Below are 27,485 nucleotides of genomic sequence, written 5' to 3'. Positions count from 1 at the left end.
ATCTCAGGGTCCGGGGATCGAGCCCTGCATCGGGCTCTCTGCTCAGCATGGAGCCTGCTTCCCCCTCTCTCTCTGCCTCCCTCTCTGCCTACTTGTGATCTCTTGTCTGTCAAATAAATAAATAAAATCTTTTTTTTAAAAAAAAAGGAGGAAGTATGATCTAGGAATAACTGATTGCTAATGAAAGAAAAAAAATCAGTTCAAAAATGAATTTTTATTAACTCCTTGTAATTGTACATGTGTTTTAGGAACACTTTTTTAAAAGAAATACACATTAGGGGCCCCCTGGGTGGCTCAGTTAGATAAGCTTCTGCCTTCGGCTCAGGTCATAATCTCAGGGTCCCGGGATGAACCCTGCATTGGGCTCCACAAGCACCCCAGGCTCCTCTTCATAGTTGTAAACCCTACCCTGAGTTTCAACACCTCTGATCAACTTTTTTTTTTTTTAAGATTTTATTTATTTATTTGACAGAGACAGAGATCACAAGCAGCCAGAGAGGCAGGCAGAGGGTGGTGGGGGAAGCAGGCTCCCTGCCTAGCAGAGAGCCCGATGCGGGGCTCGATCCCAGGACCCTGAGATCATGACCTGAGCTGAAAGCAGAGGCTTAACCTACCGAGCCACCCAGGTGCCCCTCTGATCAGCTTTTTGAACTGTATATAAATTGGGGGATACATTTCGACTTAAAACATTTTTAATAATAAGCTAGTTCTGTGGTCCGATTTGTTATTTTTAGGAATTAAGAAATTAGGGTACTTAAAAAAAGCTTTTTATTTTAAAAAGTTTTGTGCTTATAGAAATCTAAAAATAATACAAGGAGTTCCCCTTGAACCCTTCCCTCAGCTTCCTCTAATGATGACATCTTACGTAACCTTAGCACAATGGTCAAAACCAGGAAATTGACACTGGTACAGTATTATTAACTAAACACATTTAAATTTCACCAGTGTTTATGTGCACCCTTTTAAAATTTTTATCTTGGATACATAGTTGTATGAAACTTATTTCACATATCCACAGGCATGCAGGAACTACCACAATCAGGATACAGAACTGTTCTGTCATCCCAAAGATGTCCTGCTGTCCCCCTTTATTCAAAGCTGAGCACTCACTTCTAACCTGTGTGTCAGGTTTCCCATAGGTGATTCTCCAATAGCCAGAAATCTTACAATTCCACTCATTTCTGACACCATCTACCCAGAGACAGCATCAGATACCGCAGGTTAAGGGCTTGGTCCCAGAATTTAGACCCCTTGCAAGCCCTCGTGATCACCTGTGCTTCTGACCAATTGGCTATAGATTGGGCTCGATTCATCTGCTAGACTGGCTCAGATATCTTTCAGATACATTTTACTTACTAGTCTACCAGTTTATTGTGGAAGGATACAACTCAGAACAGCCAGATGGAATAGACGCCTAGAGCAAGGTAGGGGGAAGGGGTGCAGAGCTTCCATACCCTCTCCAGGCACCCCACTGTCTCTGTATTTCCATTTCATCTCCAACTCAGAAGCCCTCTGAGCCCTCTCCTTTTCAGTTTTTATGAAGGCTTCGTTACATAGGCATGATTGATTAAATCATTGACCATTACGCAGGCAGGACTGATTAAATCACTGGACACTGGCAATTGATTCAAACTCCAGCCACTTTATTCCCCTAAAGTGTGGGGTGGAACCAAAAGCTCCAACCCTCTAGCACATGATTGGTTCTCCTGGCGACCAGTCCCCAATCTTAGGGAGTGCAAAAAGTGCCTCGTTAGCATAACAAAAGACACCTTTCAGGCTCCTATCACTTGGAAATTCCAAGGGTTTCAGGACCTCTCTGTGGGTAAAAGGGAAAGAAGACCGAATATGTATTTATCTTATTATAAATGGCAATATCACAGGCCACATAGTATACTCTTATTCAATGTTAATGAGGTCAAACATTCAGGCTAAGCAGATCCTTCAGGATAATAATCTATCATACATCTGTATGGCATTTTATAGTCTACGGTGTAATATCTTCCCTAACTTATGTTGAAGATCAAAATTCAGCTGACTAACTTTGAAGATCTAGCTGGCTCTATTCAGCAGTTCACAAATTGGTCAGTATCCCATCTAGCAAACAGAGAGGAGCTCCAGGAGCTGTACAAAATGGAACACTCTTCTTCGCAAAAGGGGGCAGAGACAAGGAAAGGAGAGATCACTTCATCTTCCTGTGGGGGATAGGGAGGGTCTCTGTGGCAGATAACATCATTGGTGCAGACCAGAAAATTATCGACTGGCTGGTTAAGACTACATTCCTAGAGAAGGTTGAAACTGTAATTAAGGTAAACAATTAAGCCTTGGTTTGGTGACACAGGCTTAGCATAAGTGACTCCATTTTGGGCCTGTTGTTTCTTTTTAACATTTAACAGAGTTTTGCAGTACGGAGTTCTTCCATTCTAATGGAACTTTTGATTCCTAGTACATTTCGATATCTGATTGCACATGGTGGAAGTTCTCTAAGGTGTATTTATTGCCGTGGAACAAATTACTCCAAGATATAACCAAGGGTAGAGTTTTATTCATTATCTGTTGGATAACAAACCACTCCAAAATTTAACAGCTGAAGACAACACACTTCATTATTACTCACAAAGTTTCTGATGGTCAGAATTTGGCGATCGTGTAGCTGAGTAGCCCTGACTCAGGAGCAGCTACCTACGAGGGCTGTAGCCATCTCTAGGCTCAACCCGGCCTGGGGATTCTGCTTCTAGGCTCACTTATGTTATCACTTTCAGTTTGTCTCTGGCTGTTTGCTAGAGGGGTCATCTTTTTGCCGCATGGGCCTCTCCTTTAGTGCTACTCACAGCATAGCTTCCCAGAGAGCGCACAAGCGTGCATGTGAGAGACAAGCACGTGCCCTGGGATGGAGGCTTCCCTCCTTGTATACACTAATCCCAGAAGTCCTGTGCCATCATTCCTGCCATGTTCTATTTGTTAGAAGTGAATCACTAAGCGCACCTTTAAGGGGAGGGAATTAATCTCAACCTCTTGAAGGGAGAAGTATCAAAGAATTTGTGGACATTATTTTGAAACCACCACAATAATTCAGCATTGTGTGTATTTTAAAGGGGTTTGTTTGATATTTGTTTTACATCAGCTGTGGTCTCAAAGGTGAAGAGTTACAGTCTTTAGGTCAACTCTAAATACCTCTTGGCACGTGCCAAGACCAAAGATTGTCTTCTTCTATATGGAGGGAAACTGCCATGTGGTCTCCAAAGACATTTTCTTTTTTCCCAATTATTTATTTATTTTTCTTTAAGATTTTATTTATTTGGCACAGAGAGACATACGGAGAGAGGGAACACAAGCAGGGGGAGTGGTAGAGGGAGAAGCAGGCTTCCTGGCAAGCAGGGAGCCCAATATGGGCCTCGATCCCAAGACCCTGGGATCATGACCTGAGCTGAAGACAGACGCTTAGTGACTGAGCCACCCTGGTGTTCTCCAAAGACATTTTCTGAGAAAAAGACTTTACTTTCCTCTGGCAAGCTTAGCTGTGTGCTGTCTTCCCAAGGTACTCAGTAACTTTTGGAATGTCATCTCTCTCAGCATCCAAGAGGTCGATCACAAGATCCCAGGAAGTCTTCTTGCATCTTCCCACTTTAATGTTAGAGTATTTAGTCAAGTCTATGTGTAAATTTCTTCTTTGTCTAGAAAATGCCCAGTTTCTCTTGCACACGAGGCTGACATTTGAAATCATTTTTTTAAAAGGACTTTTTTTTTTTTTAGGATTTTATTTATTTATTTGACAGAGAGAGAGATGACAAGTAGGCAGAGAGTCAGGTAGAGAGAGCGGGGAAGCAGGCTCCCTGCTGAGCAGAGAGCCTGATGCGGGGCTGGATCCCAGGACCTTGAGAGCACGACCTGAGCCGAAGGCAGAGGCCCAACCCACCGAGCCACCGAGGTGCCCTAAAATCATTTTTGTTCTTCATCTCAGCTAAGGAGCTAAAGCTAAAATTTGATGTCAAGTTATAGAAATGTTAGTATGTTGGAGAAGTTCCACATGTCTTCATAAGAGCATATTCTAGTAAGAAAATCCCGGTAATGAACAGATCCTCAGTTACAGTGTTGCAGTCGCAAGTTCAGGAGGAGCCCCTTGAAACCGTCTTCTATTCATCATTCCAGGTTTGCTGAGCTACAAAGCTATACTCAGCTCAACTTCAGACCTCTAGAAGATGCTAAATGTGATGTTGTTATTGAAAAACCAACCTATTTCATGAAACTGGACGCAGGTGGGAAGTTAAATTTGTCCCTTACTTAGTTATTGGTGAATGAGGCTTTGTTCCTTTTTTGATATGTGCACATAGTAATTTCCTGTGACTTTCTGGGAGGCTGCGGGACATGAAATAGTGGGTTTGGATTTTGCTTTCTTCTCTGAAGAAGTGAGCTCTTTTGAACTTCCCATGATTTGATACCTTTGGTATTTTAGAGGGAACCTTCAAATTTATATCAAATGATTCGGAATCAAAAGAGAGAAAAAGCTATATATACACGGGCACCTTCTGTAATGAAATTGACACCACCCGGTTTCTCTAATCACTTGATTTGCATTGTGCTGAGTTAGAAAAAAATTAAGAGTAAAAACCACGTGTGTACCATGGGTGGAAAAGGAATGCCCACTGAGCTCTTCTGGCAACTTCCTGACATGGTTTCCATGACTGAAATGCCTCTGCAAGCTGGCATGGCAGTATATTCTTGGGGGTGGGGGCTTAAATTTAGAATTATTTTCCCATTTACACTTAGAGCTTGTGACTTTCAGCTCGCCAGCACGGCTTACCCTTGGGGAGACAGTTACCCTGGAGAGGAATACCATGGGCCCCGCGGCCTTGCTTGTCTCCTCCCGAGAGATGAGGCTTGCTGTGCCGCGTCCACACGCACCAGACATCGGACTTCCCCGGGAAATATGGAGCGCCCTCTGTCATGATTAGTTCAGAACTGCGATAATGTATTGATGCTATTTTTAATGTGCTCTGCCTCCTGGAGCCCTAATTCTTATATAACAACGTTTGAGGTTCAGAAACCCAGACAAGTGGAGGTTTTTGAAATGAGAGCCAATAAGAATACTGCATGTGAGGTCCTGGCTCATTTCTTGAATATGCAAATTGAAAGGGGCGGAGCACATGCTGTGACCTGCTTTCTGGAGCTGTTACTTGGATGCTGGTATGCAGGCAGAAAAGTGTGTCAAGTGGGAACAATAGGCCAGTGTAGACCCTTGCTGTTCCTCTCCTATATTAGAAACTCTACTTCTTTTTTCTGACTTACACCCTCATCCTGGTTCCCTTTCCGCATGGACTTGCCCACGAGAGAAATGAGCGTTTTATAGAACATGACTTACTTGGGGGCGCAATTCTCGAGCATGCATTTTCTCCCTCCTTGATAAGTCCTTGCACCACCGAGCGCCCGTCTGGTTGAGTTCCCCAGTCCTTGTTCGAGAACCTTCTGGATGATGACACATGAAGGAGCTCATGTGTGCTGGGTGCTTACCCACCAATAAGGACGTGTTGTTGCAGAACTCTCTTTTTCTCATTTATCGGAAAATACGCTCTTTGTCAGGTGGTTCTGAATGATGAAAGGAGTCGTCTCCAGATTATTCCTCCAAGATACCAATCTACAAAGGATTCTTTTCTTTTTTCTCTTTCTGTTCCCTTAAGATGTAATTGACCTGCAGCCCTGTCTACCTTGAGGGTATACAGCAGAATGACCTCATGGACTGAAAATGAAGATCTTTTACTCTTGTTTTTGGGCACACAACATTATTTTCCCTGTGGGAGGGAAGTCACAATATGCCGTGATTTCTGCTTTTGAGAGTCACCGTTTTTCATCCAGCCAATATTTTCTGACCTTTTAAAGTGCGTGTGTGACATGTCAGTTCTTGGAATTTCAGGCTGTTTAGTTTGGGGTATTGCCAGGTTGGACACTGGCTCCTGCAAACCTCAGTCAAAAGAATGCATGTTCGGTTTCTTTGGAATGACGGGCTTACCAGCTTAGAAATAGCTGCACCCACACTCTCCTTCCCCCTGTTGGACCCAGGAGCATCTGGGTCATCTTTAGTCTTCACTGTGGTTTCACTGTGTGGCATGTGTGGGGCTGGGTGCCTTGAGGCATAAAATCTTTGGGTGTCTCCTAACAAAGTTGCTGCCCAAGTATAAAGATTTCCTATTTCTCCTAGAGAAAGGGACGTTACCAGCTCATGAATGAATGAATGGCTCAGCTGGGTTCAGCTCAGTTCTTCTGACTCCAAAGTTTATCCTCTTTCAATGAGAACATGAGACACCGAGCCCTTTTAAATGATAGTTAATATTTTCCCAAGAAGCAACGCTATAAATCACGATGAAAAGGGGAAAAAAATGACAGAAATGAAAAATACCAGAATGTTAATAGTGCCATCATTGTTGATATCTCTGTGATAAATAGATATTGCTTAATTGATTTTTTTTTTAAGATTTTATTTATTTATTTGACAGAGATCACAAGTAGGCAGAGAGGCAGGCAGAGAGAGAGGAGGAAGCAGGCTCCCTGCCCAGCAGAGAACCTGATGCGGGGCTCAATCCCAGGATGCTGGGATCATGACCTGAGCTGAAGGCAGAGGCTTTAACCCACTGAGCCAGCCAGGTGCCCCTGCTTAATCGATTTTTTAAAGTGATCATAAAAAATAAACTTAGTCTTCTTGGCCTTATAGTTCTACCCCATTTTGAGCTAAATAGACTTCTATTACTTTTTTTTTGGAATTTACTGATCATTTGTTCTTTAGTGTATATGGGAAAATGCATTCCTGATTTCTAAATAGCCAATTCTAAGGTGAATTTTTGAACCCAATCATCTGTTAATTGAGGATTATCCAAGTACAGATCCTTCTGTAGAAATAAGAGAAATAAGAGAAAACTCTTAATTTTCTCCTCCCAATTATTTTCAGCTAAAAGTCTATCACACCATAAATAGGTGGGGTAGAATAAAAATTGTTGAATCCTTTGCTCTCTGGGGTTAATCAACATAGATTTCTTTTTTCCGATACTAGGTGTGAACATGTATCACCACTTCTGTGACTTTATCAATCTTTATATCACTCAGCACATCAATAATTCATTCAGCACAGACGTATACATCGTGATGTGGGACACAGTAAGTAAGAATGTCTTCTCTGCTTCAGCTTTGTCTTTGCCTGGCTTTTTGTCTTTTGCCTGGTGGATGTGTGGCTCTGATGTGGGGAAATGGAATTTTCTAAGACAAACAGATTGAAATATACACACCTGTAGACACATGCAGATGGGTGTGAATGTGTCTCTGCACGAACGTATCCACGAATGTATAGGCAGATAGGTTTGTGTGCATATACCTTTGTTCTTTGAATTTTTGAATCAGGCGGTGGACGATTTCTGTCCTTTGGGCAGGTGGAGCCCCAGAGATGCGTGCTTGGTGTTGATCTGAGACACACGTGGGAAGACTGTCATTTGCTTAACCTCTCTGACCCCCCCACCTGAACCACGTGGGGAGAGTGTGCCTCTGTTTAGCCGTGTGGCCTCCTGCCATTGCCCTCGGCCCTTGGTTGACTGTTGCTTCCCTTTGCTACTCGCTCGGTGACGCATTGGGCCGTGTGTGTCATCTCACTACGGAGGCGAGTCTTGGGTGTAAACATAAAGCCTTAGGCATAAACATAAATTCTTAGACATAAAACATGAAACGTATAAATGGCTTTATGTTTACACCTGCTCTTTGCTTTGCTGTTTTTAGCAGTGTTTGTTCCCTTCTTTTTCTTTGCCTGCCTTTTCCATGCTTCTTCCCATATCCTGCTCCACCTGCCAGGGTAACCCCCAAAGTGGTCACAGTCTGTCCAACTGTGAAATGGGATGATTCTAGTATCTAGCTAGTGTCCTTTTGAAGCTGAACTGTAGAGTGTGCAGCTAGTCTCAGTGCCTGGCACAGAGTACATGTGCTCTGCACGTTGACCGTGACAATGACAAAGAGAACAAGGGGTTTATGGTGTACATGGCAGGTTGCCTAAACTGGGAAGTTGGGACAGCCACCAAGTGATCATCGGAAGTTGACCTAGACATTCCAGCTCACAAGATGCTCATAGCACCTCCTCTTGGCATGAACGTTCCCGCAGGGGACCACAGCTTGCTGGCAGGACGGTTGCAGACATTTCTTCCAGGGAGAGTCCTTCTAGAAGCCTGAACAGCACAGCTCAGGGGTGAGGGGCTGGGATCCAGGTACCGATACCTCACATCCCACGGGGGCCACTATCTCCAACACAAGCTGCCCTGATAGAGCCCCCAGGATCCCCACAAGAGACGGCCAGTTCCAAGAGTCACTGTAGCCTTTCCCAGTCCATATGGAACATACCTGTCGAGGCTGTTTTTAAATCACACGCAGGGTTACCAAAAACACACTTGACACATGCCGTCTTCCTTTCCCGAGAGCAGAGCCAGCCAGGTCACTGAAGGTCACGTTCTCCTGCAGAAGGGGAAATGGTTTCATGAATGCCCTTTTTTCACTGATACAAGGCTCATAGTAAAGCTACGTAGAAAGGTTTTCTTTATCCCTGCTCCATAGACCTGAAGTCCGATGAGAACTGGTCTATAATTCTTGACATGTAGACTCTCTCTTTTTAGTTTCTTCTTTGCAAGGATGTCCATTACCTTCTCGTGTGCCTGCTTAGTGACTGGCACAGTTTCTGTTCTTGATCATGTTTCTGTGAGCAAAGGGCACAACGGTCACTTTCTCCTCTTCTGTCTGTGCAAGTGCTTCTAGGCCACGGTCACTAGCTCTCAGAAGCCCTGCATGATTAACTCAGGGTTGTTGTGTTTTAAAAAAAAAAAATTACACTCCATGGTATCTCATTTAATACTTACAACCCTCTGTGAAGCAGGATTTTTATTAGCTTATTTTGATGAGGAAGCTGAGATTCTGAGCCTCAGGCCATTGTTGTAAAAGCACAGCCATGAGGGGTGAAGTCAGGGCCCCTCGTCAGTCAGTGAGACGCCAGTCCTGTGCCCTGGAACCATAGTGCTCTGTCTCCTCCCTTCCTGGTTCCCTTCAGATCCTATCAAGCTGATGGAAAGTTTTCTAGACACTTTCCTAGAAGCTTCCTTATACCTTGTGGCATGTTTTTTCATGCCTTCCTCAAGTGGACTAAGTTAAACTGAGTTAAAGTAAGTTAAACTAAGTTAAACTCCCCTTCTCTGCACCCGCTGGGAGGGCATAGGTAGAAAGCCTGGCCACCATAGATAGAAGTCCCAGGTTACTCCGTTAACTGGACACGTGGCGTGAGGGCATCATGGCCACGATAGGCAGGCCCAGGCAGGATGGATTTAGCTGAGCGGATTGGCCCCCCTGCTGTGACCGATCTCCTTTGGTTTGTTGTGCGTACACTTTCAACCGCATACTTCCATCAGAGAGGTCTTTTTTTCCCCCCAGAAAGAGAGAGAGAGACAAACAGACAGCACAAGCAGGGGAACAGCAGGCAGAAGGAGGGGCTCCTGCTCTGCAGGGAGCCCCACTCAGGGACCCTGGGATCATGCCCTGAGCCGAAGGCAGAAGCTTAACTGACTAAGCCCCCCAGGCATCCTTGGTCAGAGCGGTCTTCACTAGTTGCTCAGTCAGGTTCTTGGGACAAATGATTCTGCCAGGTTACTCCAGACTCGAGGCCCACCGGACACTGTAGGTTGGATGATGACAGTGTTAGAGTGTTGTGTGGCTGCTCATTTTTCTCTTCTGCTGATAAGGCCATGGAGGAAGCCACAGGGCAGCCTTCAGGAAGGCAGGGACACACACCTCCCACAGTGAGTGGCGGAGCCTCCCAGGCGGGGCAGAGCAGCTGAGAGAAGAGGGGCCACTGGCTGTGGCCTGCTGTTCGCGTCTTAGTGACTTTTTACAAAGTGTCCCTGGAGGACGCCTTCCCTGTCATCCTCTCCAGTCCTCAGGCACACGGCTTCCTTGCTGAGATGGGCAAGGCCACAGCCTGCAGAGATGCACAGAGGGACCCTCCGCAGATGTGTTTCTGGCCACAGCAGGGCTGATCTTAAGAAGCGCCATGAATAAAAGGGGACTTCCTGCAGACTTCCCACATTTTCTTGTGCTGAGTAGTTGCATAGCTTATGATTACTTTTAATTATGCAAATAATACCTGTTTATAATGAGTTCACACAAAACAGAGGTATGTAAAGTTAAGAAAAGTCTATCGGGGAACCTGGCTGGCTCAGTCGGTGAAGCATCTGCCTTCAGCTCAGGTCATGATCCCAGGGTCCTGCGATCAAGTCCTGAGTCAGGCACCCTGCTTGTTGGGGAGCTTGCTTCTCCCTCTCCCTCTGCCTCTTGCCCCCATGTTTTCTCTCACTCAAATAAATCAATAAAATATTTTTTTTTTAAAGATTTTATTGATTTATTTGACAGAGAGAGAGAGAAAGATCACAAGTAGGCAGAGAGGCAGGCAGAGAGAGGGAGGGGGGAAGCTGGCTCCCTGCTGAGCAGAGAGCCCGATGTGGGGCTCCATTCCAGGACCTTGAGATCATGACCTTAACCCACGGAGTCACCTAGGTGCCCCCACTGTTTTGTTTTGTTTTGTTTTGTTTAAGAAAATTCCCCTGTCCCTGGAGGGGAGGGAGTTGGAAGTTGGGAAAGTGGATGAAGGGGATCAAGAGGTACAAACTTCCAATTATAAAATAAATAAGTCATGGGGTTGTGCAAAAAAAAAAAGAGTAAAAGTAAAAAGTCTCCTTTCCTTCCTCATCTCCAACTCCATTTCCCTCAAAGGCGACTAACCACAGTTCACATTTATGAATCCTCAACAAGACTTGACTTTAGCAAATATAAGTATATCCTTATCCAAAATTTATATAAGGATTTGCATAAGGATGCAGTAAAATTTGTGTAAAGGTGTGTTCCTATTATACCCTTACAGAAAATATGCTGTCTTGTATTTGCTAATTTCATGTTATATCAGGGACATCTTTCCAAGTGGGTACATTTAGGGTTTTTTTTTTTTTTTTTTTTTAGTGGTTACATGGTAATTAATTCGGTGAATGTTATGGATGTTTGGATATTCGATGTGCGCCTCAGTGGGTGTATGTGCTCCTGGTCCCACAACTATCACATTTTGTTTGTTTCCATTTTTGTGCCATTTTGGAAAATGCAGTAAACATCCTTTCCGTAGACATGTGTCTTTATATCCCCATTCCAGCATTTCTGTAGGACACATTCCTAGAAGTAGAATTTCTAAGTCATAGGTTAGGAGCATGTTTAAGTTGGAGACATACACAGGAGGAAGTTTTATGCCATTTTTAAGGACATCCCCAATACAGGGCGCCTGGGTGGCTCAGTTGTTAAGTGTCTGTCTTGGGCTCAGGTCGTGATCCTGGGGTCCTGGGATCGAGCCCTGCATTGGGCTCCCTGCTCAGCAGGAAGCCTACTTCTCCCTCTCCCCCTCTCCCTGCTTGTGTTCCCTCTCTGGCTGTGTCTCTCTCTCTGTCAAATGAATAAATAAAATCTTAGAAAAAAAAAAAGTATACCCAAATATTCGTCAACATGAGGCTAGAAGGAAGTTCTTTTCTCCCCTATGGCAGTTAATTTGAAGTTGAGGGATATGCATAAGAAGCTTCTAGAGGTGGTTTTCCTGAATAATACATGATTTCCCTGAAAAGGGATCAGTCAGGATTGCTATATTTTATTAGTAAATTTTCCTTTCAAAGGTACCTTATTTTATCTGAAGTACTTTATCGCAAGAAACTATCTAGAATCACTTCTTTTAATTGCCCTGTATTTATTATTGAGCCAGAATAGGGACATTTCATTTTTGATGGTTTTGAGAAGGGCCTTTATTAGAATGGTGCTGGAGAAACATCGAAGGGGAAAAAAATTTCTTTATCACTACATCGAACAGTTCTCAGTAACTTTGAAATAACTCTAATATGTGCAACATAAAAATTTCAAAACCTGAAAAAAAGAAGGCAATAATGATGAAAAGACATGAACATAATGTATAGCCCACTGTAGACCCTGAATGTTGTCTTATAATGCATAGTTCTTACTTCTTTTGGCTGAATTTTTCAATCTAAGTTATACCATTTTTAAATAAATCGATCTCCTTCCTTTTACTGATGGAACACATAATTAATTTCTACTTTTCAAAAATGAAATGCATTCAGTAAATGTACTAGAAAGAACTGCTTCCTGCTATGAGGCAAACCACTATATGGAGATTAAGAGCTTTGAGTCTGGAAGCAAGCAGACTGGATTTAATCTCAGCCCTGCAAACACACAAGCACCACTACCGTTTATGCAAATTACTTAAATTTGTATTTCAGTTTCCTCATCTGTAAAATGGGGATGGTGATATCACCTAGCTCATTAAGTTTGTGGCGTGTTCATTTTAAGTGCTAACGATATAGGAAATATGCAAGATGCTATAATAATAATAAGTTATTATTATTATTATCATTACTATTAATGTTTTTTTTTTTTATTTGACAGAGAGATCACAAATAGGCAGGCAGAGAGAGAGAGAAGCAGGCTCCCTGCTGAGCAGAGAGCCCGACATGGGACTCGATCCCAGGACCCCAAGATCATGACCTGAGTCGAAGGCAGCGGCTTAACCCACTGAGCCACCCAGGCGCCCCATTACTATTAATGTTAATGGGGTGTTTCCACGTGTTACTCGTTAGTGAATGGGGAGATCATGTCATAGGATAATGTTCATCATATTTTAGTGTTGGGACTTTCAAGGCATTTCCTTTTTTTTAATTTTTATTTTATTTTTTTAAAAGATTTTATTTATTTATTTGATAGAGATCACAAGTAGTCAGAGACACAGGCAGAGAGAGAGGGGAGGCAGGCTCCCCCGCTGAGCAGAGAGCCCGATGTGGGGCTCAATCCCAGAACCCTGAGATCACGACCCGAGCCGAAGGCAGAGGCTCATCCCACTGAGCCACCCAGGTGCCCCTCAAAGCATTTTCTTACTGGGAAATTTCTTTTCAAAAGTGTATTCCATTTACCCTGATAATATCTGCTCACTGAAAATATCCCAAGTGTGTACAAGTGGTGGTGTCTGTGTATGTTGTGTGTCTGTGATTTAGATAGAAGATTCACAGGAGAAAAAACCCCACACAGGTTTTATTTAGAGAGATGAGTATATAAAAGGATAGGGTAGAAAAACAAAATGTTTTTAAGACTCAGATTATAATTGTGGGTGATTATTTCTGATGACATTGCATCACACTCAGTCCTAGGCCTAAGATGAAAATCCATTTTTCTTCCATGAATTTTATGAGCTTGTTTAGGATCAAGCTGATTCAAGTATTTTGTTGCCCTTTGAAAATTCACGTTGTAGACTTTGGTTGCCCTAACCTCTTTTGTTTCCACTTGCAGAGCTCCTATGGATACGGTGACCTGTTCTCTGACACCTGGAAAGCCTTTACAGATTATGATGTTATACATTTGAAAACTTATGATTCCAAAAGGGTAAGGGTATTGGAAATTTTCCTGAAATGTCTGTAAATAACAGTCATTGCAAATGATTTACTCATCAAATAAATATTTAATATGAGCTTCTATTAGCTATTACCATTGATTCCTGACTTTGTAGTTTCTTTTTTTATAACTTTGAATCAGTCTTAATTATTAACCATGTAGCATTAAAAAAAACTTTTCCTTTAGGTTTTCTAAAATTATGAGTTTCACTTGAGTGGAGTAGCTTGCTATTCAGAATATTTCAGTGCAAAAAAGAGATGAATTAAAATTTATTTTCTGTAATGATAAGTACTGTTTTGATGTGGTACAAATCGTGTTCCCTTTCCTGTACAATCCCTTCATTCTTAGGTATGTTTTAAAGAAGCTGTTTTTTCCTTACTCCCCCGGATGCGATACGGGCTATTCTATAATACCCCTTTGGTAAGCATCTCTGTTGTTCAAATTTGTGTTTATACATTTATTCTCGATAGGCTTTTAAGATTTATTTATTTTAGAGAAAGAGAGAAAGCGCACACATGTGTGCCGTGGGAAGGGCAAAGAGAGAGGGAAAAAGAATCCTTAAGCAGACACCCCATTGAACATGGGACTGGATTCAGGGCTTCCCCTAGGACTGTGAGATCATGACCTGACCTGAACGCAAAAGTTGGCCTCTTAACCAGCTGAGTTCTCCAGACATCCCTGTTCTTTTTTTCTTTTTTTAAAAAAGATTTTATTTATTTATTTGACAGAGATCACAAGTAGGCAGAGAGGCAGGCAGAGAGAGAGGGGGAAGCAGGCTCCCGGTTGAGCAGAGAGCCCGATGTGGGGCTCAATCCCAGGATCCTGGGATCATGACCTGAGCTGAAGGCAGAGGCTTAACCCACTGAGCCACCCAGGTGCTGCCCAGACATCCCTATATAGGTTTTAAGATATCACTTATATATAACTTGCGAACATATTCAACGCTAATGCACAATCATTCACTGTGATATGAACACTGTCTCGTGTTAGATTTCTGGCTGTCAGAACACAGGCTTATTCCGGGCATTTTCCCAGCATGTGCTTCACAGACTGAACGTCACACAAGAGGGACCCAAGGTAAGGAGTACCTTACAGGTTCTGACATGAGCCTGACTTTTCACCCCCCAAAAAAAATCAGTGCCACCTTTTCAGAAAAAGAATCTGAAGATTCTGGGATAACAATTTGTCACTTGAAGTGAAAGTCAGATGTCACAAACCTGTGACAGATAAGCTAAGGGACAGTAGAAGTATGTGCTTTTCCCTGTCTTTTCCCACTTTATCTTGTTCTCCCCCAGATCCCTACCTAACCCACAAACCCCTGCCAAAAATTCCACCTAGCCTATTAACCCTAAAGATACAAACATGGTTCTCCAAAGGGGCACGTGCACCCGAATGTTTATAGCAGCAATGTCCACAATAGCCAAACTATGGAAAGAACCTAGATGTCCATCAACAGATGAATGGATCAAGAAGATGTGGTATATATACACAATGGAATACTATGCAGCCATCAAAAGAAATGAAATCTTGCCATTTGCAACGATGTGGATGGAACTAGAGCGTATCATGCTTAGCGAAATAAGTTAGAGAAAATCAACTATCATATGATCTCCCTGATATGAGGAAGTGGAGATGCAACATGGGGGGTTTGGGGGGTAGGAAAAGAATCAGTGAAACAAGATGGGATTGGGAGGGAGACAAACCATAAGAGGCTCTTAATGTCATAAAACATAGGGTGGCGGGGGGGTGGGGGGTAGGGAGAAGGGGGTTGGGTTGTGGACATTGGGGAAGGTATGTGCTATGGTGAGTGCTGTGAAGTGTGTAAGCCTGGCGATTCACAGCCCTGTACCCCTGGGGTTAATAATACATTATATGTTTATAAAAAAATTTAAAAATTTAAATTAAAAAAAATAATTCCACCCAGCCAGCCAAACAGAAGTGTAATAAACGGGTTTTGTCTTCTGTAGCTAAAGTGGATGCATTTTGGTTTCCTGAGAGAGCTCTGAAGGAATCAGGCTGAAAACATAATCGTCCCCTAAATGTGTCCTCACTGAGTTTCATCTCTTTGTGAAAATCGCGTTTTACGTTCTAGCATTCACTCATATGTGCAGGCATATACAGTATGACTTTGCCTTTTCCTTTTGATGACAGGACGGAAAAATCCGAGTCACCATCCTTGCACGGAGCACAGAGTACCGGAAAATACTAAACCAAAATGAGGTTAGTTTTTGGTATGCATTTTTAATATCGTCATATTGAATTTAACTTCCTGTGACTGATGTGCTTAATTTTTTTCACATTGCATTAAATGCTTTGATTTGAAATTATTTGCTTTTACAAAGCTTTGATGGCTCTGCCCAGTTCACTTATTGGACTTCTCTCCTGGGAGTCGGCAAACCACCGGTTGCCCAAACTAGATTTGCCTCACCGGAAATGTGCATCTGCCCCAGCTCAGGGGGGACACGGAGGCAGAAATTCAGATTCCTGCCTTTATTGCCACAGATTGCCAAATCGACTAGCAGTGGAAATGCAGGGGTCTCTCTTGAGCGGTGGTTGATGGAGTGTTGTGGCATCCAGGGGCTGAGCTAGAAGAGTCTCCGTTTTTCTCGGGACAGTGAGTCTTAGAAACTATTCATCTCTTAGGTTCTCAAATTCATTTTGATAGCATCGACTTGTACATTATCCTTAAATAAGATCTCCCTGCAAGGACCTGCCTACAACAGCATGGTTGGGAGATGTTCTCACAATAGTGTGGGTGATTGCATAGATCCGTGTTGAGCGCCTGCAATGTCCTGGGCCATATTCTAGGCTCTGGAGCTACAGCAGAGGACCAGACAGGAAACGTCCCTGTCCTCATGGAGCTTACGCTGTCAAGGTGGTACAGACAAGAAATAAGTAAACAAGTGCCTAAGTAAGGCGATTTCAGGTAGTGGGCAGTGCTACAGAGGAAGTGAAACAAGGGGATGGGTTGGGGCAGGAGATGCAGGAGGAAGAGGGAAGCAGTCAGGTGAGGTGTTTAAAGACGTGCTGGTGGGAACAGAGCTCAGCTGTGAGCAGCCAACTAAGGAACGAGCCTCCCTGGCAGAAGCAAATGGCCTGTGGTATCCGGAGCTTTTGGTGCTCCAGGAATGGAGAGGTCTCCAGCATGACTGGCACAGTGGGAGAGGTGAGGGGGACCCCACAAAAGGTCAGAGAAGGTCAGGCAGGGTGTGAGGAGGTCCCGTATCTCATCAGCCTCAGAGGCCCCGGTGAGAAGATGGGTGGGTTTTATTCTGGTGGGAGGGAAGCCTTTGGGGAGTTTTCAGCAGGGTGTGGCAGGCGGAATCCACCAACAGAAGTCTCCGTCCTAATCCCTGGAACCCAGGACTAGGTTAGGTTATGTGGCAAAGGGACACTAAGCTTGCAGGTGAAATTAAGGTTGCTCATCAGCTGGCCTGAAAATGGGGAGATTAACCTGGATGATCCAGGAGGGCCCGATGGAATCGCCAAAGGGCCTTAAGCCATCCCCACCAGAGAACTCTGGCCTCTGCCTGGAAAGCTCTTTGCTTGGCTGGATTCTTCTCACTGACCGTATTTCCACTGAGCACCTCCTGGAAAGTGGAAGAGAAAGGCAGAATCCAGGAAGGAAACATGAGGATAGAAACAGGGCCAGAGAGAGGCTGTGTTCCTGGCTTTGAAGATGGGGGAAGGGCCCCGAGGCAAGGAATGCGATGGCTTCTAGAAGCTGGAAAAGGATTCTCCCCTCGAGCCCCCTGAAGGAGCACAGCCTGTGGACAGCTGTCTGTCTTGCCGTTGGGACTGCTGACCTGCAGAGCAGTGAGAGGGTCCATTGGGTTCTTCTGAGCTTGGACTCTGTGGTAATTTGTTCCAGCAGCTCGCTGAAAATGGATACACAGGAGGAGACGTGAACTGGCTTATTTATTTATTTGTTACACACTCTGGCTGCAAGCGTAGGAGCAGCGGGATTCACGCAGAGTTGCCGCTGTGGTGTCGGTGAGCGTTTGGGTGGAGGTGGAAGTAAATGGCTTCAGGGTCGGTCTCAGAGACGGGGTCTAGGACTCTTCTGTCGGAATATGCCGGTGCCTGCGGGGTCAGGCCGGGGAAGGTGCTGGGAGTCAGAGCTGAACTCCCGGGCTTTTAGCTTGAGCAGTCAGTTGGAATTGAGAGGGAAGAAGTTCAGTAGGAGGGGACTGGAGGCAGGTTTGTGGGTAAAATGTTTTACGCAGATTAATTTGGATGCGTAACAGGCAGATCAAAATTATGTAATTAGTGTCTTGAGATACATATGGATTACAGAGGACATGAGCATATGGTGTAATGAGACATTGATTGGAAGCTGTGGGTGGAAGAATGAGCAGGGGTGTGTGTGTGTGTGTGTGTGTGTGTTAAAGACCTGGAAATAAAAATGTATCCAGTGATGCAGTGCTGGGGTAGACAGATCGGCAGATCACAAGTATATATTGGCGGACATAATACAGACCCACTGCTAGTTGTGGGCCAAGCATGTTACTGTGTGCTCCCCCTGCATGTTCTCCATGCTCCCAGCAAACCCATGAGGTTCCTATTTTATTATTACTTTCTGTTTTAGATAAGAACATGGCAGGCTTAGAGGTTACAGAACATGCTTCAGGTCACCCAGCAAGGGAGCAGATGAATGGGGGGTGAGCTGAGATCATTAGGGTCTGAGGCTGCTGCTTTTTTTTTTTTTTTTTAAGTCATCAGTTTTTATTTTATTTTATTTTTTTAAAAGATTTTTTAATTTATTTATGTGACAGACAAAGATCACAAGTAGGCAGAGAGGTAGGCAGAGAGAGAGGAGGAAGCAGGTTCCCTGCTGAGCAGAGAGCCCGATGGTGAGAACCCAGGACTCTGGAATCATGACCTGAGCTGAAAGCAGAGGCTTTAACCCACTGAGCCACCCAGGCACCCCCTGAGGCTGCTTCTTAAGCAGAGAGCTCTACTGCCCCAACACGAGTGAATGTGAGAGGACACTGACCCGTCTCGTCTCCCCTTCCGTCGGGACGGCTGGCCAAAGAGCAGCATCAAACCCTGGCAAGTGGTCCAGCGCGAAGGGGTAACACCAGTGGGGGCTGCAGCATAGCCAGCGACATGTTCACCTCTGGTCCCACGGACTGTGTGAACCATGTTGCCTGCAGGGGGGACTTGGCAGTTCGGATCTGAACTCTAAGCCAAAGAGCACCCACTGGCTGCTTTTCTCCCAGTGACTGGAAAAGGTAGCTACCCAGCAGAGAAGAAAGGCCCTTTGAGTCTACCCTGATTCATGAATAGATCATAAAACCCAGGGCCACCTGGGGGGCTCATTCAGTGAAGAGGCTGCCTTGGCTCAGGTCGTGATCTCAGAGTCCTGGGATCGAGTCCCGTCAGGCTCCGTGCTCAGTGAGGAGTCTCCCTCTCCCTCTGTCCCTCCTACTGCTTGTGTTTTCTCTCCCTCTCTCAGAGGAATGAATAAAATCTTTAAAATCACAAAATCCAGATGCTCTCGTCAAATGCCAGTTCCTGCAATCTTGCCCAACCTCTGGGGTGCGTAATCATGTCAGGGCACTGTGGCCACCTCCACGGTGTGATGAGAAATTGTAAAAACAAGCAGCAAACAAATAAACAAAAACCTGTTTGTTCAAGGACCCTCTGAGACGAGATTCTTTTTTGTGCGGCCTCATCTCGTTACAAGACCAGGGCTCGTGCCCACGGATTAATTCACTTCTGGAAAATGGAATTCCAACCTATCCTCACTCCTGCAACTCCCTGACATAAGCAGGATGTTCAGGGGACCCAGGGGCTGTCTAGAGAGAGAAACTTCCATTCCGTGACTGTGTATGTGTGTAATGGGGGAGGGAATTGGATGTAAGTCCCTGCCTGTTGCTTTTTCCACGGCATTGCCTACAAACACAGGTTCCAGGCTCAGAGGACCTGGATTTAATTTTGGCTTTGCCCTTTGCTAGCTGCAAGATCCTGGGAAAGTTCCTTAACATCTCTAGGCCTCCATTGTATCATTTAAAAATAGGCGTACGGTGGCAGGGTGGGGGGGCGGGAGGAGCCTGGGTGATTCAGTCGGTTAAGTGTCTGACTCTTAGTTTCAGCCCAGATGATCTCATGATCTCAGGGTCGTGAGATCAAGGCCTGTGTAGGGCTCCCCAGTCTCAGCGCAGTCTGCTGGAGATTCCGTTCCCCTCCATCCCCCCTCTGCCCCTCTCCTCATTCACACATGTGGCACTCTCCCTCTCTCAAATAGATAAATAAATTATTTTTTTAAAAAAACGGTAGGTATACGGGGGTGCCTGAGGCTGGCTCGGTCAGAGGAGCATGTGACTCTTGATCTTGGGATCGTGAGTTCAAGCCCCACATTGGGTGTGGAGATTACTTTAAAATATAGGTGTAAAATAATATTTACTTGGTATGAGACACATATGAGGATTCAGTGACCAACACCTAAAGCACTGAGCATTGCCAACACGGTTGAAGTGACACTTTTGTTACCGTCGCTGTTGTAGAAGCGCACACCACAGGCAACAGGGTACAAGAGCGAACATTTCCGAATAGCCATGACCCACCATGTTGGGACACAGAGAACCATGGCTGTATTTCTGCTACTAGGTTAACCGTGCTTTGTTACTTTCTGTTTCCTGAGAGAATAATTGTCTTTCTGTGTAGATTTTCTGCCAAAAATTCATTGTTTTCAGAAGATAAGGCCCAAAGCACAAGTAGCTTGTCTGAAATGAGATCAAGGATAGGGAGAAAGCTCGTACCCTACAGCCAGGAACAAGGGAGGTGCCCCGTCTAGGTTGAAAAATTGCAGGACTAACAGCAAGCAGTAATAGTAGCAGCTAACACGTAGTGGGAGGTGAGCACTTCCCTCCCATGAATTTTCCTCTTTCAGCCTTCATGACAACCAAACCCCGCGTGGTGGGATTTTATGGAGATGATGTGGCCGAGGGGTGATATCTGCATTAGAACTCAGTTAAAGGTTCAGAAAATAGACCTGAGTGATAGGTAACACCCAAAAATATTATGTATGAAAATAAGACCTTTTAGGACTCAAAGGAAAAATGAAACAGAAGAGAAGGAAGCAAAAGACATTCTAAGTGTTTTTTTTTCCCTCCTAGCTGGTAAAGGCACTGAAAACAGTGTCTACGTTCGAGGTACAGATTGTTGATTACAAATACAAGTAAGTAATATCCCACTCCTGGGCAGGGGCTGTTGTCTTTGGCCTGGATGTGTTAATGGGGCATCAGAGGGTTTTTCTGATGGGAGCTGTCGGTGCTGATAGAGCCGGAGAGGCAGGCGGACGCCTCCGTGAGTGATGTGAGCGGGACCCTGGGCACACAGGGTCGCTTTCTCCTCAGCCGTGTGGGGTCTGAAGTTTCGACACCATCTAATTGTTCAAGAGACATGGCAAGCGAGATTTCTTTTTCTGAATTAACATTTTCATTTGAAATTTCTGAATTTTTACAATACTGTTTTTTTTTTTTTTAAAGATTTTATTTATTTTTTTGACAGAGATCACAAGCAGGCAGAGAGACAGGAAGAGAGAGGCGGGGGAGGCAGGCTCCCCGCCGAGCAGAGAGCCCGATCCAGGACTCGATCCCAGGACCCTGAGATCATGAAGGCAGATAGATGCTTAACCCACTGAGCCACCCAGGTGCCCCAGAATTTCTGAATTTTTAAAAGGTGGCAAAAAACAAAAACAAAAAAAAGGGGCGGGTATGCCAGAGTGGTGCAGTGCTGTTAAGTGTCCAACTCTTGGTTTCAACTGAGATCGTGAGCTCAGGGACCCTAGATGAAGCCTTACATTGGGCTCCACACTCTACCCAGAGTCTGCTTTGGGATTCTTTCTCTCCTCTTCCTCTGTCCTTCCCCCACACTCACGCTATCTCCCTCTCTCAAAAATAAATAAATCTTAAACACACACACACACACACTAAGTTGGCAACTAATTCTGAATTTTTAAAAAAATGTTAAAATGTTCCTGGCCTAATTTGTCCTGCTAGATGCTGGGTCTCCACGGTTGGCCTAAAATTAGTTCTGTGGGAATAATTTGAGGGTCAGAGAGAAACATGAAGTTTCTAAAAATATGACAGAGTATTTGCATTTCTTTTAAAGCTCCAACATAAGCAAAAGGCTTAGAAAGACAGAATATGCCTAACATTTACTGTCAAGGTAAGCCCTGTGGATATGAAAACAATAATGCTGTAAAGTAGCGCCTGTTCCTGGTTGAAGAAGTCAAGCAGTGTGGAGAAAAGCCCAGAAGGAAAGGTGAAGACTTTTCTGTCCTCCGCTTTCCCACCTACAACATTGTCTTGTTTTCCAAATTTAACACTACAAACAGTGTCTATGTTAAAAAAGAAAAAGTAGCCACATACCAGCATATGGGTCTCTGTTACTGATAAGTTAGAACTTAACAGTAAGAAGGGCATCGTCTGGCTGGCTCAGTCCGCAGACCGTGTGACTCTAAGGTTGTGAGTTCGAGCCCCATACCGGGGGTGGAGCCTACTTTAAAAAACAAAAAAAGCAGGGGAGTTTCCACATCTTATTCATCATGCAGCCGTTCATTTATACAATAAATCTTTACCATGTACCTGCCAGCTGGTCACAGGCTCTGAGAGAGAATCCAGTTACGGAGGATGGCATGGCTCTGGTCTTGAGGACCCCAGACCCAGAATACAAATAAATAGCAGTCATAAGAACAGCTACCACTTGTTGGGACTTACTCTTATGCTTTATCTCATCTCACTCTTCCCACAGTCTTAGGGGGGTGGCAAACTGTTCCTGTCTCACGGATTACACGGTGCAGTGGTGGCTCCCATCATTGCCTCGGGAAGACACGGAGGAAGAGGAGGGCCCGAGGTCAGGATGACACAACTGGGGAGGGCACCTTGGACGCGCTGGCGTTGACTGGCCTTTAGGATCTATAGGTGTTTTTCAGATGAAGGAGGAGTGACAATAAATTCAGACCTTGCCAGTCTGAGGGACCCGTTACTAATAGAGTACACGGAGCTTTGCTTCCTTATCCTCAGACTCCGGGGTTCTAGCCACCTGGGCACATACTCCTCCTTCCCCCGGCATCAGCTGGCATTCCTGGAGAAACCAAGGCACATGTACCTCTTGTGAGACATGCACATGGTGCCCTCTGACTTCCTTTTGAAGCTCTTTAAAGAGGAGGAGCTGGGCGGGGGGGTGCCTGGGTGGCTCAGTCGGTTAGGTGTCTGACTTGACTTCAGCTCATGTCACAATCTCAGGTGGTGAGATCGAGCCCCGTGCCGGGCTCTGCGCTCAGCCTGGAGTCTGCTTGTCCCTCTTCCACTGCACCCCCCTACCACTCACTCATTCTCTTTCTTTCTCTTTTTCTCTCAAGCAAATAAATAAATAGAATCTTTAAAAAAATAAAATAAAGATGAGACGCTGGAAATTCTCATTCTCTTCTTAAATCCCAGATAATCTTGGTCATTTTTTTTCCCCTTTGGGTAAGCTGCGCCGGAAGATCTAAGGCCACTGTGTGTGTTCAGAGGATTATACTTAGTCTGGTGTTTCTTGCCAGCCTCATTTCAGTGGACTTTTTGGCACTGACTTTGCATTCAGAGTTGGCATGTTTTTTAGGGTCTTGAATTTGGAGGACACTTTTATGATCTTAATGTGCATAAAATTAGTTTGTCGCAAAGGCAGGACAATGCCTTGGTGGTGTCTGAGCTAATTTTAGGTATACCCAGATGGCACTGAATAAACCTCAGTCACACAAGGAGAATTTATTTTTTTAAAAAAGAATCTAGGGATGCCTGGGTGGCTCAGTCGGTTAAGCCGATGCCTTCGGCTCAGGTCATGATCCCAGGGTCCTGGGATCGAGTCCCGCATCGGGCTCCCTGCCCAGTGGGGAGCCTGCCTGTCTCTGCACCTCTGCCTGCCACTCAGCCTGCTTGTGTGTGTGCGCACACACTCTCTCTCTCTCTGACAAATAAATAAATAAAATCTTTAAAAAAAATGTTTTAAAGTAAAAAAAAAACTATTATTATCTTAAGGAAGTTGTTTTTAGTCTGATGCTAGTATAGCACAACATCTCTTTAGTGCCTAATTTCCCCGTTTCATAAAGAGTAGGCTCCTGGCTCAGAGCTTTGCCTTGCTGTGGGCTCTGCCTAGATCTGAATCTTTTTCCTTTGATTATGTCTGCTTTTACTGTTTGGTTTGACCCATGTTACTGGTTTTTCATTTAAGAGAGTTCTAAAAGTTTCCTTCTAAAATAAATGCATTTAGGGGCACCTGGCTGGGTAGAGCTTGGAACGGTTGATCTCGGGGTCGTGAGTTTAAGCCCCACATTGTAGAGATTACTTTTAAAAAATGAAATATTAAAAATAAATGCATTTAAGTTTTTTAAAAAGTGAGCGTACTTAGAAAACAATGTTGAATTATTAAATTATTAAGTTATTGGGGCGCCTGAGTGGCTCAGTGTGTTAAAGCCTCTGCCTTCGGCTCGGGTCATGATCTCAGGGTCCTGGAATCGAGCCCCGCATCAGGCTTTCTGCTTGGCGGAGAGCCTGCTTCCTTCTCTCTCTCTGCCTGCCTCTCTGCCACTTGTGATCTCTGTCTGTCAAATAAATAAAAATAAAAATCTTTAAAAAAATTATTAAGTTATTAATTACTGGAGTAGGCTTGAAATTGGCCAAACGCCATCGTGGAATGCAATTTAAATTGGGAAATGCACTTGTGTAAATATTGTTACTGTGCGTCATGAGCTAAGTCATCTTAACAGTTTCTCTCGTCTCCCCACCTGTCTTTTGTTGTTCTGTATGCTCGCAGGGAACTTGGGTTTTTGGATCAGCTGAGGATCACTCATAACACGGACATATTTATTGGAATGCATGGAGCTGGTCTTACCCATTTACTTTTCCTTCCAGACTGGGCTGCTGTATTTGAACTGTAAGTGTTTGGAGACAGCTTTCTACTGGGCGAATAATGCTTTTTATGCATGCCGAGACGGTCCTTCAGACCTTCAAAAGGTCTGACATTTACTCTTTACAGGAAAGGCCCATCATATAGGCTTCTAGAAAGAAAAGAGACCTCAAGTTAAAAATACGAAGACACCATTTACTTAGCAAGCAAATTCCGCTTTCTCCCTCCATCTCATGATGACGAGGGAGATGTGAGTCTGTGACTTCCGTCCTCAAAGCTCGTTCCTGGGGGTCTCTCGGGCGGTGATCATCTCTCTGCCCTCTGTGTCGTTATTGTGGTAAAATGCAGCCCGTATGTTGCATAGCTGTGCTCACGGCAGCCCTGTTCCCAGGAGCGACCCGCACGTCCATCGGCGGATGAATGGGTTCCACAGACCGTGAAGTGTGGGTCTGTGTGCATACCTCTGCCTCAGCCAGCTCTAAGAAAGGAGGGGATCCTGTCACAGGCCACAACGTGGACGAACCCCGAGGACCTTATGTTAAGTGGGATCAGCTAGTCACGAAAGGACACACAGTGTGTGATGTCATGTATGTGAGCTTCCCGGAGGAGTCCGGTTCCTAGAGACGGAGCCTGGACCGGGGGTTGCCGGGGGTGCAGGGCAGAGAGGGAAGGGAAGAGTTCATGTTGCCTGGAAGGGACTTTCCGTCTTGCAAGATGGCGGATTTGGTTGCACAGCATGAATACACATAACACTACTGAACTGCACACTTAAAAGTGGACGAGATGATACATTTTATGTGTTTCCTACCATTCAAACTGGTTCAAGAACCTGTATGTCTCACAAGAGCACGGCTCAAAAACGCAAGTCTGCCTTGTGCTCACTGATCCCATCCATAGGGAAACTGAGGCTTCAAGTGAAAGTGATCTTTCCGGGGCGCTCCTTTCACTGGGTGGGTGGTTATGGGGACGTGGCCTCCTCCCCTTTGGTAATTCTTCCCTGGACACCATGCCTCATCTTTCGTTCTGGACACGCCAACAGCGGTTACTCTTACCTCCTCTCTCTCTTTGTGTCCGAACACCAAGATTTAAGTCAGTATTTTGTTTTGTTTTATTTTATTTATTTATTTTTAAAGATTTTATTTATTTATTTGACAGACAGAGATCCGAAGTAGGCAGAGAGGCAGGCAGAGAGAGAGGGGGAAGCAAGCTTCTGGCTGAGCAGAGAGCCTGACGCAGGGCTCGATCCCAGGACCCTGACATCATGACCTGAGCCGAAGGCAGAGGCTTAACCTGCTGAGCCACCCAGGAACCCTTCACTCAGTATTTTAAATGGGAGACTATTTAGAAAAAAGTTGTGAACTTCCCACATTCTGCAAAAATATCTGAAATTCAGATACATTAGAGAAATAGCCAGAGAATTATGGATTCTGTCTCAGCACTTCATGTGTCCCAGGAGAGAGAGAGAGAGAGAGGAGGAGGGTGTTAAAGAAGGCAGGCAGGAAGGCAGGGGAGGAGGAAAGAAGAATTACCCTTAGGCCTTAGAGCTCAGCAGATTGGGCTATTGGTGCAATATCAAGTTCACAGGCTGTCAGCCCCGTTGATAAACTTCAGTTCCTTCCGAACCTTGATCCTGTTTTGTTTTTTAAAGTTAAGGTAGCCTAGTTATGAAGCTATTTGAAAAATAATCCCCATTGATCTTGTGCCCTAGTTACACAACGTTTTGCAGGAATGTAGTTGGGAGGTGCATTATTCCTCAGAGAAGTGTCGATTTGGCGAAACCCCTGGACACAGGTCTCATGTGTGGGTGCCCTTGCGTCCTCAGGTACAACTGTGAAGATGAGCGCTGTTACTTAGACCTGGCCAGGCTCAGGGGCATCCACTATGTCACCTGGCGAAGGCAGAACAAAGTCTTTCCTCAGGATAAGGTAAAGTTCAATGATGAAACTCACCTTGTTTTGTGAGTTTTTTTTTCTTTTCACCTCATTTTGCTTTTTCATTGGTGTAAAATACCTAATTAATATGAAAAACTGTCATTAAACTTCAATCCAAAGATAAACTCTTCTTCTCTGGAACAGTGAGTTGTATTTTATATTTGCAAGTTGGGGCAAAAGGGAAATTCATCATTCCGTATCTGTATGTTAAGAAGATAACTTTGGGAAATTTGGGCCTAGGAAGATCTATTAAACTATATATAGGAGGGAATCAGTAAACTATAGAGCAGTAGGCCAAGTCTGGCCCCCCACCTGTTTTTATAAATAAAGTTTTATTGGCACAGTTGCCTTGGCCAAAGGAAAATAATTTTATTCCTGTTCAGAAAACCATGTCCTCAGTGACTTACAGATTTATGTTTTGGTTTGGTTTTATAGGGCCACCACCCAACTCTGGGGGAACATCCGAAATTTACCAACTACTCTTTCGATGTGGAAGAATTCATGTATCTTGTCCTTCAGACTGCAGACCACGTAGTACAACACCCAAAGTGGCCATTTAAGAAAAAACGTGATGAGCTATAAGTGTGCTGAATCAGTTTGCAAAAGTCTCTTTGTTTAAATAGTCCACCACCCAGCCTCATGTTTAAGTCAGCAAAATACCTTGTTATATCCTAGCCCCAAGTTACCTTTTCTATACCAAAACATGCCTTCAGGATAGTACTTAAGTGTTTTAGAGTCTTCAACTGTTTCCTGTGATTTTTGTGTCATAGCTATTTATCAAGATACTGTTTTTGCACTGAAAACTTTATTCTTCATAGTTCAAAAATAAGGCTGTACTAGGCTCGCTAGTACATTTGAGCTTCTTAGGTCTACCAAAGTTTTCACGTTTCTTGACTTTAGAATTTGTAAATGTTTTTGTAGATTACCATGGGATTATAATTCTAGAGGCTTCCAACTTGTTTGTGTTATATTTAAGTAAATTCATGGAAGCTTTTTTATTTGCCAAAATCTGTTTCTAACACCGTTTGTGGTAGGAAAGGAAAACATACCACACACACACACACACACACACACACACACACAGAGTGTTGTGATTCTCAGAACCTAACTGTAGGTAGCCTACTCCATGTTAGAGATCAAACAGTGTTATAAACAGGTCTGTTTTACCTTCTCAGA

The 27,485-nt window shown here is 44.4% G+C and overlaps 1 protein-coding gene across 2 annotated transcripts in view; it reads left to right on the top strand.

Annotated features, from left to right (window-relative positions):
* Nucleotides 1-27,271, top strand: part of EOGT (EGF domain specific O-linked N-acetylglucosamine transferase) — a 37,054-nt gene extending 9,783 nt beyond the window's left edge. For both annotated transcript variants that reach the window (XM_059161467.1, XM_059161468.1), the window contains 10 exons: nucleotides 4,147-4,253; nucleotides 7,037-7,140; nucleotides 13,381-13,473; nucleotides 13,831-13,902; nucleotides 14,473-14,559; nucleotides 15,634-15,702; nucleotides 20,604-20,665; nucleotides 24,286-24,405; nucleotides 26,201-26,303; nucleotides 26,745-27,271. In XM_059161467.1, coding sequence (XP_059017450.1) covers nucleotides 4,147-4,253; nucleotides 7,037-7,140; nucleotides 13,381-13,473; nucleotides 13,831-13,902; nucleotides 14,473-14,559; nucleotides 15,634-15,702; nucleotides 20,604-20,665; nucleotides 24,286-24,405; nucleotides 26,201-26,303; nucleotides 26,745-26,891 — 964 coding nt within the window. In that variant the 3' untranslated portion in view covers nucleotides 26,892-27,271. The remainder of the gene's footprint in view (nucleotides 1-4,146; nucleotides 4,254-7,036; nucleotides 7,141-13,380; nucleotides 13,474-13,830; nucleotides 13,903-14,472; nucleotides 14,560-15,633; nucleotides 15,703-20,603; nucleotides 20,666-24,285; nucleotides 24,406-26,200; nucleotides 26,304-26,744) is intronic.
* The last annotated feature ends 214 nt before the right edge of the window (nucleotides 27,272-27,485 follow it).

Source organism: Mustela lutreola, chromosome 2 (genome assembly GCF_030435805.1).
Source record: "Mustela lutreola isolate mMusLut2 chromosome 2, mMusLut2.pri, whole genome shotgun sequence".
Classification (NCBI taxonomy): Eukaryota; Metazoa; Chordata; class Mammalia; order Carnivora; family Mustelidae; genus Mustela; species Mustela lutreola.
Note: the sequence above shows the minus strand (reverse complement) of the source record. Positions and strands in the feature narration are given on the sequence as shown.